This window comes from Phyllobates terribilis, unplaced genomic scaffold (genome assembly GCF_046119375.1).
Source record: "Phyllobates terribilis strain yellow unplaced genomic scaffold, ASM4611937v1 Scaffold_3__8_contigs__length_932513732, whole genome shotgun sequence".
Lineage (NCBI taxonomy): Eukaryota > Metazoa > Chordata > Amphibia > Anura > Dendrobatidae > Phyllobates > Phyllobates terribilis.
In genome coordinates, this window is record NW_027362763.1 from 11,128,252 (window position 1) to 11,140,425 (window position 12,174).

The window sequence follows — 12,174 nt, forward strand, 5'->3', positions numbered from 1 at the left end:
ACCTCACATACCTACAGTCAACCAGAACAAGAGAGGACCACACTGTACCAACCTCACATACCTACAGTCAACCAGAACAAGAGAGGACCACACTGTACCAACCTCACATACCTACAGCCACTCAGAACAAGAGAGGACCACACTGTGCCAACCTCACATACCTACAGCCACCCATAACAAGAGAGGACCACACTGTGCCAACCTCACATACCTACAGCCACCCAGAATAAGAGAGGACCACACTGTGCCAACTTCACATACCTACAGTCATCCAGAACAAGAGAGGACAACACTGTGCCAACCTCACATACCTACAGCCACCCAGACCAAGAGAGGACCACACTGTGCCAACCTCACATACCTACAGCCACCCAGATCAAGAGAGGACCACACTGTGCCAACCTCACATACCTACAGCCACCCAGACCAAGAGAGGACCACACTGTGCCAACCTCACATACCTACAGCCACCCAGACCAAGAGAGAACCACACTGTGCCAACCTCACATATCTACAGTATATTTCTAATGTAACTATTTTCACTATCCTAATGATCAGCTTCTCCTTGATTGTAAAGATTTGGATTGTAATCAAGACAACAGAGAATACACAGACCAGGCTAATCAGGCAGAGAACACACAGACCAGGCTAATCAGGCAGAGAACACACAGACCAGGCTAATCAGGCAGAGAACAGACCGGGTCCTGCAGGGCCAAGAACAAATCAGGCCGAGGTCAGACCGGGCCCATTGGGCAAAGAGAACAGACTGGGCCCAGTAGGGTCAAAAAGCAAGCCGGGCTCATCAAAATCAACAACAGACCAGGCCCATCATGTTTGAAAACAGACTGGTCAAGAGTCAAGAACAAACCAGGCCCACTGAGCCGAACTAGCCCCTCTGACCGATCACTACCAGGCCCACTGAGCCGAACTAGCCCCTCTGACCGGTCACTACCAGGCCCACTAAGCCGAAATAGCCCCTCTGACCGATCACTACCAGGCCCACTGAGCCAAACTAGCCCCTCTGACCGATCACTACCAGGCCCACTGAGCTGAACTAGCCCCTCTGACCGATCACCACCAGGCCCACTGAGCTGAACTAGCCCCTCTGACCGATCACTACCAGGCCCACTGAGCCGAACTAGTCCCTCTGACCGATCACTACCAGGCCCACTGAGCCAAACTAGCCCCTCTGACTGATCACTACCAGGCCCACTGAGCCGAACTAGCCCCTCTGACAGATCACTACCAGACCCACTGAGCTGAACTAGCCCCTCTAACTGATCACTACCAGGGCCACTGAGCTGAACTAGCCCCTCTGACCGATCACTACCATGCCCACTGAGCTGAACTAGCCCCTCTGACCGATCACTACCAGGCCCACTGAGCCGAACTAGCCCCTCTGCCGATCACTACCAGGTCCACTGAGACGAACTAGCCCCTCTGACCGGTCACTACCAGGCCCACTAAGCTGAACTAGCCCCTCTGACTGATCACTACCAGGCCCACTAAGCTGAACTAGCCCCTCTGACTGATCACTACCAGGCCCACTGAGCCGAACTAGCCCCTCTGACCGATCACTACCAGGCCCACTGAGCTGAACTAGCCCCTCTGACCGATCACTACCAGGCCCACTGAGCCGAACTAGCCCCTCTGACCGATCACTACCAGGCCCACTGAGCCGAACTAGCCCCTCTGACCGATCACTACCAGGCCCACTGAGCCGAACTAGCCCCTCTGACCGATCACTACCAGGCCCACTGAGCCGAACTAGCCCCTCTGACCGATCACTACCAGGCCCACTGAGCTGAACTAGCCCCTCTGACCGATCACTACCAGGCCCACTGAGCTGAACTAGCCCCTCTAACCGATCACTACCAGGGCCACTGAGCCGAACTAGCCCCTCTGACCGATCACGACCATGCCCACTGAGCTGAACTAGCCCCTCTGACCGATCACTATCAGGCCCACTGAGCCGAACTAGCCCCTCTGACCGATCACTACCAGGCCCACTGAGCTGAACTAGCCGCTCTGGCCGATCACTACCAGGGTCACTGAGCTGAACTAGCCCCTCTGACCGATCACTACCAGGCCCACTGAGCGAACTAGCCCCTCTGACTGATCACTACCAGGCCCACTGAGCTGAACTAGCCCCTCTGACCGATCACTACCAGGCCCACTGAGCCGAACTAGCCCCTCTGACCGATCACTACCAGGCCCACTGAGCCGAACTAGCCCCTCTGACCGATCACTACCAGGCCCACTGAGCCGAACTAGCCCCTCTGACCGATCACTACCAGGCCCACTGAGCCGAACTAGCCCCTCTGACCGATCACTACCAGGCCCACTGAGCCGAACTAGCCCCTCTGACCGATCACTACCAGGCCCACTGAGCCGAACTAGCCCCTCTGACCGATCACTACCAGGCCCACTGAGCCGAACTAGCCCCTCTGACCGATCACTACCAGGCCCACTGAGCCGAACTAGCCCCTCTGACCGATCACTACCAGGCCCACTGAGCCGAACTAGCCCCTCAGACCGATCACTACCAGGCCCACTGAGCCGAACTAGCCCCTCTGACTGATCACTACCAAGCCCACTGAGCTGAATTAGCCCCTCTGACCGATCACTACCAGGCCCACTGGTCACAGAGCATGCTGTGATGCGGTCAGTGATTGAATTGTTTTGGGTTTTTCTGTATTCTTTATATTTTTTGTTGCTTTTAATGGATCAGAACAACATACAAAAATCTTAGTGTGAAGAGAGCAGAAGTAAAGGAGGTTCACACTATGAGGACAATCAATCAATACCCACAATGCACTTCTACAGATACAAGCAGGTGACCGGGTCATGCAGGGTTACTGGAATGCCCTCATTTATACTGTGCTGTAAAGTGCTGCGGAATATGTTGGAGCTATAGAAGTACAATTATTATTATTATTATTTTCAGCACTCACGACAGCAGGCAAAGACCTGCGAACCACAAAACAAAGTAGAAAAGTTACACATTTTATACAATGAAAAAGCGGCTTTATCAGGTCTCTGAAAATCAGCAGAGCGGAGCGGAACGGGCTGATCTCCCAAAAGGGAGGACTCACAGGCTTTCCCTATGATTGGAGAGGGAAGCAGGACTCACAGGCTTTCCCTATGATTGGAGAGGGTAGCAGGACTCACAGGCTTTCCCTATGATTGGAGAGGGAAGCAGAACTCACAGGTTTTCCCTATGGTTGGAGAGGGAAGCAGGACTCACAGGCTTTCCCTATGATTGGAGAGGGAAGCAGGACTCACAGGCTTTCCCTATGATTGGAGCGGGAAGCAGGACTCACAGGCTTTCCCTATGATTGGAGAGGGAAGCAGGACTCACAGGCTTTCCCTATGATTGGAGAGGGAAGCAGGACTCACAGACTTTCCCTATGATTGGAGAGGGAAACAGGACTCACAGGCTTCCCCTATGATTGGAGAGGGAGGCAGGACTCACAGGCTTTCCCTATGATTGGAGAGGGAAGCAGGACTCACAGGCTTTCTGTATGAGTGGAAGTGAGAAGCAGGACTCACAGGCTTTCTCTATGAGTGGGTGGGGAAGCAGGGCTCACAGGCTTTCTCTATGATTGGAGAGGGAAGCAGGGCTCACAGGCTTCCCCTATGATTGCAGAGGGAAGCAGGACTCACAGGCTTTCCCTATGATTGCAGAGGGAAGCAGGACTCACAGGCTTTCCCTATGATTGGAGAGGGAAGCAGGACTCACAGGCTTTCTCTATGATTGGAGAGGGAAGCAGGACTCACAGGCTTTCTCTATGAGTGGGTGGGGAAGCAGAACTCACAGGCTTTCCCTATGATTGGAGCGGGAAGCAGGACTCACAGGCTTCCCCTATGATTGGAGAGGGAAGCAGGACTCACAGGCTTTCCCTATGATTGGAAAGGAAAGCAGGACTCACAAGCTTTCCCTATGATTGGAGAGGGAAGCATGACTCACAGGCCTGCTCTATGAATTGGAGTGAGAAGCAGGACTCACAGACTTTCCCTATGATTGGAAAGGGAAGCAGGACTCACAAGCTTTCCCTATGATTGGAGAGGGAAGCATGACTCACAGGCCTGCTCTATGAATGGGAGTGAGAAGCAGGACTCACAGGCTTTCCCTATGATTGGAGAGGGAAGCAGGACTCACAGGCTTACCCTATCATTGGAGAGGGAAGCAGGACTCACAGACTTTCTCTAGGATTGGAGAGGGAAGCAGGGCTTACAGGTTTTCCTATGATTGGAGAGGGAAGCAGGACTCACAGGCTTTCCCTATGATTGGAGAGGGAAGCAGGGCTCACAGCCTTTCCCTATGATTGGAGAGGGGAGCAGGACTCACAGGCTTTCCCTATGATTGGAAAGGGAAGCAGGACTCACAAGCTTTCCCTATGATTGGAGAGGGAAGCAGGCCTCACAGGCTTTCCCTATGATTGGAGAGGGAAGCAGGACTCACAACCTTTCCCTATGATTGGAGAGGGAAGCAGGACTCACAGGCTTTCCCTATGATTGGAGCGGGAAGCAGGACTCACAGGCTTTCCCTATGATTGGAGAGGGAAGCATGACTCACAGGCTTTCCCTATGATTGGAGAGGGAAGCAGGACTTACAGACTTTCCCTATGATTCGAGAGGAAAGCAGGAATCACAGGCTTTCCCCATGATTGGAGAGGGAAGCAGGACTCACAGGCTTTCCCTATGATTGGAGAGGGAAGCAGAACTCACAGGTTTTCCCTATGGTTGGAGAGGGAAGCAGGACTCACAGGCTTTCCCTATAATTGGAGAGGGAAGCAGGACTCACAGGCTTTCCCTATGATTGGAGCGGGAAGCAGGACTCACAGGCTTTCCCTATGATTGGAGAGGGAAGCAGGACTCACAAGCTTTCCCTATGATTGGAGCGGGAAACAGGACTCACAGGCTTTCCCTATGATTGGAGAGGGAAGCAGGACTCACAGGCTTTCTCTATGATTGGAGAGGGAAGCAGGACTCACAGGCTTTCTGTATGAGTGGAAGTGAGAAGCAGGACTCACAGGCTTTCTCTATGATTGGGGTGGGAAGCAGGACTCACAGGCTTTCCTATAATTGGAGAGGGAAGCAGGACTCACAGGCTTTCTCTATGAGTGGGTGGGGAAGCAGGGCTCACAGGCTTTCTCTATGATTGGAGAGGGAAGCAGGGCTCACAGGTTTTCCTATGATTGGAGAGGGAAGCAGGACTCACAGGCTTTCCCTATGACTGGAGAGGGAAGCAGGGCTCACAGGCTTTCCCTATGATTGGAGAGGGAAGCAGGACTCACAGGCTTTCCCTATGATTGGAAAGGGAAGCAGGACTCACAAGCTTTCCCTATGATTGGAGAGGGAAGCAGGACTCACAGGCTTTACCTATGATTGGAAAGGGAAGCAGGACTCACAGGCTTTCCCTATGATTGGAGAGGGAAGCAGGACTCACAGGCTTTCTCTATGATTGGAGAGGGAAGCAGGACTCACAGGCTTTCCCTATGATTGCAGAGGGAAGCAGGACTCACAGGCTTTCCCTATGATTGGAGAGGGAAGCAGGACTCACAGGCTTTCTCTATGATTGGAGAGGGAAGCAGGACTCACAGGCTTTCTCTATGAGTGGGTGGGGAAGCAGGACTCACAGGCTTTCCCTATGATTGGAGCGGGGAGCAGGACTCACAGGCTTTCCCTATGATTGAAGAGGGAAGCAGTACTCACAGGCTTTCCCTATGATTGGAAAGGGAAGCAGGACTCACAAGCTTTCCCTATGATTGGAGAGGGAAGCATGGCTCACAGGCCTGCTCTATGAATTGGAGTGAGAAGCAGGACTCACAGGCTTTCCCTATGATTGGAAAGGGAAGCAGGACTCACAAGCTTTCCCTATGATTGGAGAGGGAAGCATGACTCACAGGCCTGCTCTATGAATGGGAGTGAGAAGCAGGACTCACAGGCTTTCCCTATGATTGGAGAGGGAAGCAGGACTCACAGGCTTTCCCTATGATTGGAGAGGGAAGCAGGACTCACAGGCTTTCTCTATGATTGGAAAGGGAAGCAGGACTCACAGGCTTTCCCTATGATTGGAAAGGGAAGCAGGGCTCACAGGCTTTCCCTATGATTGGAGAGGGAAGCATGACTCACAGGCCTGCTCTATGAATTGGAGTGAGAAGCAGGACTCACAGGCTTTCCCTATGATTGGAGAGGGAAGCAGGACTCACAGGCTTTCCCTATGATTGGAGAGGGAAGCAGGGCTCACAGGCTTTCCCTATGATTGGAAAGGGAAGCAGGACTCACAGGCTTTCCCTATGATTGGAAAGGGAAGCAGGGCTCACAGGCTTTCCCTATGATTGGAGAGGGAAGCATGACTCACAGGCCTGCTCTATGAATTGGAGTGAGAAGCAGGACTCACAGGCTTTCCCTATGATTGGAAAGGGAAGCAGGACTCACAAGCTTTCCCTATGATTGGAGAGGGAAGCATGACTCACAGGCCTGCTCTATGAATTGGAGTGAGAAGCAGGACTCACAGGCTTTCCCTATGATTGGAAAGGGAAGCAGGACTCACAAGCTTTCCCTATGATTGGAGAGGGAAGCATGACTCACAGGCTTTCCCTATGATTGGAGCGGGAAGCAGGGATCACAGACTTTCCCTATGATTGGAGAGGGAAGCAGGACTCACAGGCTTTCCCTATGATTGGAAAGGGAAGCAGGACTCACAGGCTTTCCCTATGATTGGAAAGGGAAGCAGGACTCACAGGCTTTCCCTATGATTGGAGAGGGAAGCAGGACTCACAGGCTTTCCCTATGATTGGAGAGGGAAGCAGGACTCACAGGCTTTCCCTATGATTGGAAAGGGAAGCAGGACTCACAGGCTTTCCCTATGATTGGAGAGGGAAGCAGGACTCACAGGCTTTCCCTATGATTGGAGAGGGAAGCAGGACTCACAGACTTTCCCTATGATTGGAGAGGGAAACAGGACTCACAGGCTTCCCCTATGATTGGAGAGGGAGGCAGGACTCACAGGCTTTCCCTATGATTGGAGAGGGAAGCAGGACTCACAGGCTTTCTGTATGAGTGGAAGTGAGAAGCAGGACTCACAGGCTTTCTCTATGATTGGGGCGGGAAGCAGGACTCACAGGCTTTCTCTATGAGTGGGTGGGGAAGCAGGGCTCACAGGCTTTCTCTATGATTGGAGAGGGAAGCAGGGCTCACAGGCTTCCCCTATGATTGCAGAGGGAAGCAGGACTCACAGGCTTTCCCTATGATTGGAGAGGGAAGCAGGACTCACAGGCTTTCTCTATGATTGGAGAGGGAAGCAGGACTCACAGGCTTTCTCTATGAGTGGGTGGGGAAGCAGAACTCACAGGCTTTCCCTATGATTGGAGCGGGAAGCAGGACTCACAGGCTTCCCCTATGATTGGAGAGGGAAGCAGGACTCACAGGCTTTCCCTATGATTGGAAAGGAAAGCAGGACTCACAAGCTTTCCCTATGATTGGAGAGGGAAGCATGACTCACAGGCCTGCTCTATGAATTGGAGTGAGAAGCAGGACTCACAGACTTTCCCTATGATTGGAAAGGGAAGCAGGACTCACAAGCTTTCCCTATGATTGGAGAGGGAAGCATGACTCACAGGCCTGCTCTATGAATGGGAGTGAGAAGCAGGACTCACAGGCTTTCCCTATGATTGGAGAGGGAAGCAGGACTCACAGGCTTACCCTATCATTGGAGAGGGAAGCAGGACTCACAGACTTTCTCTAGGATTGGAGAGGGAAGCAGGGCTTACAGGTTTTCCTATGATTGGAGAGGGAAGCAGGACTCACAGGCTTTCCCTATGATTGGAGAGGGAAGCAGGGCTCACAGCCTTTCCCTATGATTGGAGAGGGGAGCAGGACTCACAGGCTTTCCCTATGATTGGAAAGGGAAGCAGGACTCACAAGCTTTCCCTATGATTGGAGAGGGAAGCAGGCCTCACAGGCTTTCCCTATGATTGGAGAGGGAAGCAGGACTCACACCCTTTCCCTATGATTGGAGAGGGAAGCAGGACTCACAGGCTTTCCCTATGATTGGAGCGGGAAGCAGGACTCACAGGCTTTCCCTATGATTGGAGAGGGAAGCATGACTCACAGGCTTTCCCTATGATTGGAGAGGGAAGCAGGACTTACAGACTTTCCCTATGATTCGAGAGGAAAGCAGGAATCACAGGCTTTCCCCATGATTGGAGAGGGAAGCAGGACTCACAGGCTTTCCCTATGATTGGAGAGGGAAGCAGAACTCACAGGTTTTCCCTATGGTTGGAGAGGGAAGCAGGACTCACAGTCTTTCCCTATAATTGGAGAGGGAAGCAGGACTCACAGGCTTTCCCTATGATTGGAGCGGGAAGCAGGACTCACAGGCTTTCCCTATGATTGGAGAGGGAAGCAGGACTCACAAGCTTTCCCTATGATTGGAGCGGGAAACAGGACTCACAGGCTTTCCCTATGATTGGAGAGGGAAGCAGGACTCACAGGCTTTCCCTATGATTGGAGAGGGAAGCAGGACTCACAGGCTTTCTCTATGATTGGAGAGGGAAGCAGGACTCACAGGCTTTCTGTATGAGTGGAAGTGAGAAGCAGGACTCACAGGCTTTCTCTATGATTGGGGTGGGAAGCAGGACTCACAGGCTTTCCTATAATTGGAGAGGGAAGCAGGACTCACAGGCTTCCTCTATGAGTGGGTGGGGAAGCAGGGCTCACAGGCTTTCTCTATGATTGGAGAGGGAAGCAGGGCTCACAGGTTTTCCTATGATTGGAGAGGGAAGCAGGACTCACAGGCTTTCCCTATGACTGGAGAGGGAAGCAGGGCTCACAGGCTTTCCCTATGATTGGAGAGGGAAGCAGGACTCACAGGCTTTCCCTATGATTGGAAAGGGAAGCAGGACTCACAAGCTTTCCCTATGATTGGAGAGGGAAGCAGGACTCACAGGCTTTACCTATGATTGGAAAGGGAAGCAGGACTCACAGGCTTTCCCTATGATTGGAGAGGGAAGCAGGACTCACAGGCTTTCCCTATGATTGGAGAGGGAAACAGGACTCACAGGCTTTCCCTATGATTGGAGAGGGAAGCAGGACTCACAGGCTTTCCCTATGATTGGAGAGGGAAGCAGGACTCACAGGCTTTCTCTATGGTTGGAGAGAGAAGCAGGACTCGCAGGCTTTCCCTATGATTGGAGAAGGAAGCAGGACTCACAGGCTTTCCCTATGATTGGAGAGGGAAGCAGGACTCACAGGCTTTCCCTATGATTGGAGAGGGAAGCAGGACTCACAGGCTTTCTGTATGAGTGGAAGTGAGAAGCAGGACTCACAGGCTTTCTCTATGATTGGGGCGGGAAGCAGGACTCACAGGCTTTCCTATGATTGGAGAGGGAAGCAGGACTCACAGGCTTTCTCTATGAGTGGGTGGGGAAGCAGGGCTCACAGGCTTTCTCTATGATTGGAGAGGGAAGCAGGACTCACAGGCTTTCCCTATGATTGCAGAGGGAAGCAGGACTCACAGGCTTTCCCTATGATTGGAGAGGGAAGCAGGACTCACAGGCTTTCTCTATGATTGGAGAGGGAAGCAGGACTCACAGGCTTTCTCTATGAGTGGGTGGGGAAGCAGGACTCACAGGCTTTCCCTATGATTGGAGCGGGGAGCAGGACTCACAGGCTTTCCCTATGATTGAAGAGGGAAGCAGTACTCACAGGCTTTCCCTATGATTGGAAAGGGAAGCAGGACTCACAAGCTTTCCCTATGATTGGAGAGGGAAGCATGGCTCACAGGCCTGCTCTATGAATTGGAGTGAGAAGCAGGACTCACAGGCTTTCCCTATGATTGGAAAGGGAAGCAGGACTCACAAGCTTTCCCTATGATTGGAGAGGGAAGCATGACTCACAGGCCTGCTCTATGAATGGGAGTGAGAAGCAGGACTCACAGGCTTTCCCTATGATTGGAGAGGGAAGCAGGACTCACAGGCTTTCCCTATGATTGGAGAGGGAAGCAGGACTCACAGGCTTTCTCTATGATTGGAAAGGGAAGCAGGACTCACAGGCTTTCCCTATGATTGGAAAGGGAAGCAGGGCTCACAGGCTTTCCCTATGATTGGAGAGGGAAGCATGACTCACAGGCCTGCTCTATGAATTGGAGTGAGAAGCAGGACTCACAGGCTTTCCCTATGATTGGAGAGGGAAGCAGGACTCACAGGCTTTCCCTATGATTGGAGAGGGAAGCAGGGCTCACAGGCTTTCCCTATGATTGGAAAGGGAAGCAGGACTCACAGGCTTTCCCTATGATTGGAAAGGGAAGCAGGGCTCACAGGCTTTCCCTATGATTGGAGAGGGAAGCATGACTCACAGGCCTGCTCTATGAATTGGAGTGAGAAGCAGGACTCACAGGCTTTCCCTATGATTGGAAAGGGAAGCAGGACTCACAAGCTTTCCCTATGATTGGAGAGGGAAGCATGACTCACAGGCCTGCTCTATGAATTGGAGTGAGAAGCAGGACTCACAGGCTTTCCCTATGATTGGAAAGGGAAGCAGGACTCACAAGCTTTCCCTATGATTGGAGAGGGAAGCATGACTCACAGGCTTTCCCTATGATTGGAGCGGGAAGCAGGGATCACAGACTTTCCCTATGATTGGAGAGGGAAGCAGGACTCACAGGCTTTCCCTATGATTGGAAAGGGAAGCAGGACTCACAGGCTTTCCCTATGATTGGAGAGGGAAGCAGGACTCACAGGCTTTCCCTATGATTGGAGAGGGAAGCAGGACTCACAGGCTTTCCCTATGATTGGAAAGGGAAGCAGGACTCACAAGCTTTCCCTATGATTGGAGAGGGAAGCAGGACTCACAAGCTTTCCCTATGATTGGGGCGGGAAGCATGACTCACAGGCTTTCCCCATGATTGGAGCGGGAAGCAGGGCTCACAGGCTTTCCCCATGATTGGAGCGGGAAGCAGGGCTCACAGGCTTTCTCTATGAGTGGAGAGGGGAAGGAGGACTCACAGGCTTTCTACATCAGTGGATGAGGGAAGCAGGACTCACAGGCTTTATCCATGAGTGGTCAGGGGCAATATGAGTCACAGGCTCTCTCTTTCATTAGACTTTCGCTATGGGTGGGAGGCAGAAGCAGGACCCACAGTTATATAAAACTAAATATTTCAGAGTTCAGCTCCTCTAACTCTCTCCTGTGCTTCCCTCATACACAGAATCGATAGATTCACTTTAAGTTTAATTTACAGAACAGGTCCCTGTCCAATAATGGCGGCGTTAGGGGTCGCCCCAACACTTTAGGCAAGGTTTAGCTTCTCCACTTCCGCCAGATCCCACTTGGTTCACCTGTGGGAGACTCTTGACATGACAATGTGGATGCTGCTGTACAGGTATTAAGCACACAAGCCAGGCTGTAACACACAGACATGGGCGCCACGTGGGGGTCTCCACAGCACAGGTAACAGCACCTGACCACTGATCCAGAAGAACTCTTCCATTTTTGACCTCTAGCTACAGCTGCGAGATGACCACCAGAGGGCGCAGTCATGAAGGTGTCTGATAGGTTAATCCCGGGCTGTGGGGAAGTTAGAGAGACAACAATCAGCTGCTGTGCTCCGGCCTCCAATGTTCAGCGCTGCACCTGCTGACTGCACTCTGCCCAGAGCAGCTATGTCCATAGTATACCATACATACACCATATAGACCATACATTATACAAGACCCTTCAGGCTGTGAGAACAGGACACTGGTGATCGTGGGGGCTGGACGGTTTTTGCACTTCACGACAATCAATATGACAGAAATGGTTGACAACTGGGAATATTGCCCGGCTGTGCCAGCGGCTAACAGAGCTAGAGGGATGACCGCTGCAGCAGTTATGGTGGATAGAAACAGCAGCTGAAGGGGCGAAACCTGCAACTACAAATATCAAACCTCTGATCATCACTGTCTCCTCCTGGCTGAAGTATTCAATAACACATCAATAAAACAGTAAGCAAGCAGAGGGTCATAGGGAGAGACAGGACAGCATGGAGCAGGGGGGCACAGGACAGCAACGAGTAGTAGGGGGCACAGGACAGCAACGAGTGGTAAGCAAGCAGAAGGTCGTAGGGAGAGACAGGACAGCATGGAGCAGGGGGGGGCACAGGACAGCAATGAGCAGTAGGGAGGCACA

At 52.3% G+C, this 12,174-nt stretch overlaps 1 protein-coding gene across 3 annotated transcripts in view; it reads right to left on the reverse strand.

Moving 5' to 3' along the window:
• Positions 1 to 12,174, reverse strand: part of MAPRE3 (microtubule associated protein RP/EB family member 3) — a 274,713-nt gene that overhangs the window by 88,626 nt on the left and 173,913 nt on the right. The window contains exon 3 of one of the 3 annotated variants that reach the window (XM_073673650.1): positions 11,468 to 11,574. The exons of the other annotated variants lie outside the window; for them this stretch is intronic. Within the exon in view, the coding sequence (XP_073529751.1) occupies positions 11,468 to 11,547 (80 nt within the window). The 5' untranslated portion in view covers positions 11,548 to 11,574. The remainder of the gene's footprint in view (positions 1 to 11,467; positions 11,575 to 12,174) is intronic. 3 annotated transcript variants of the gene reach the window in all.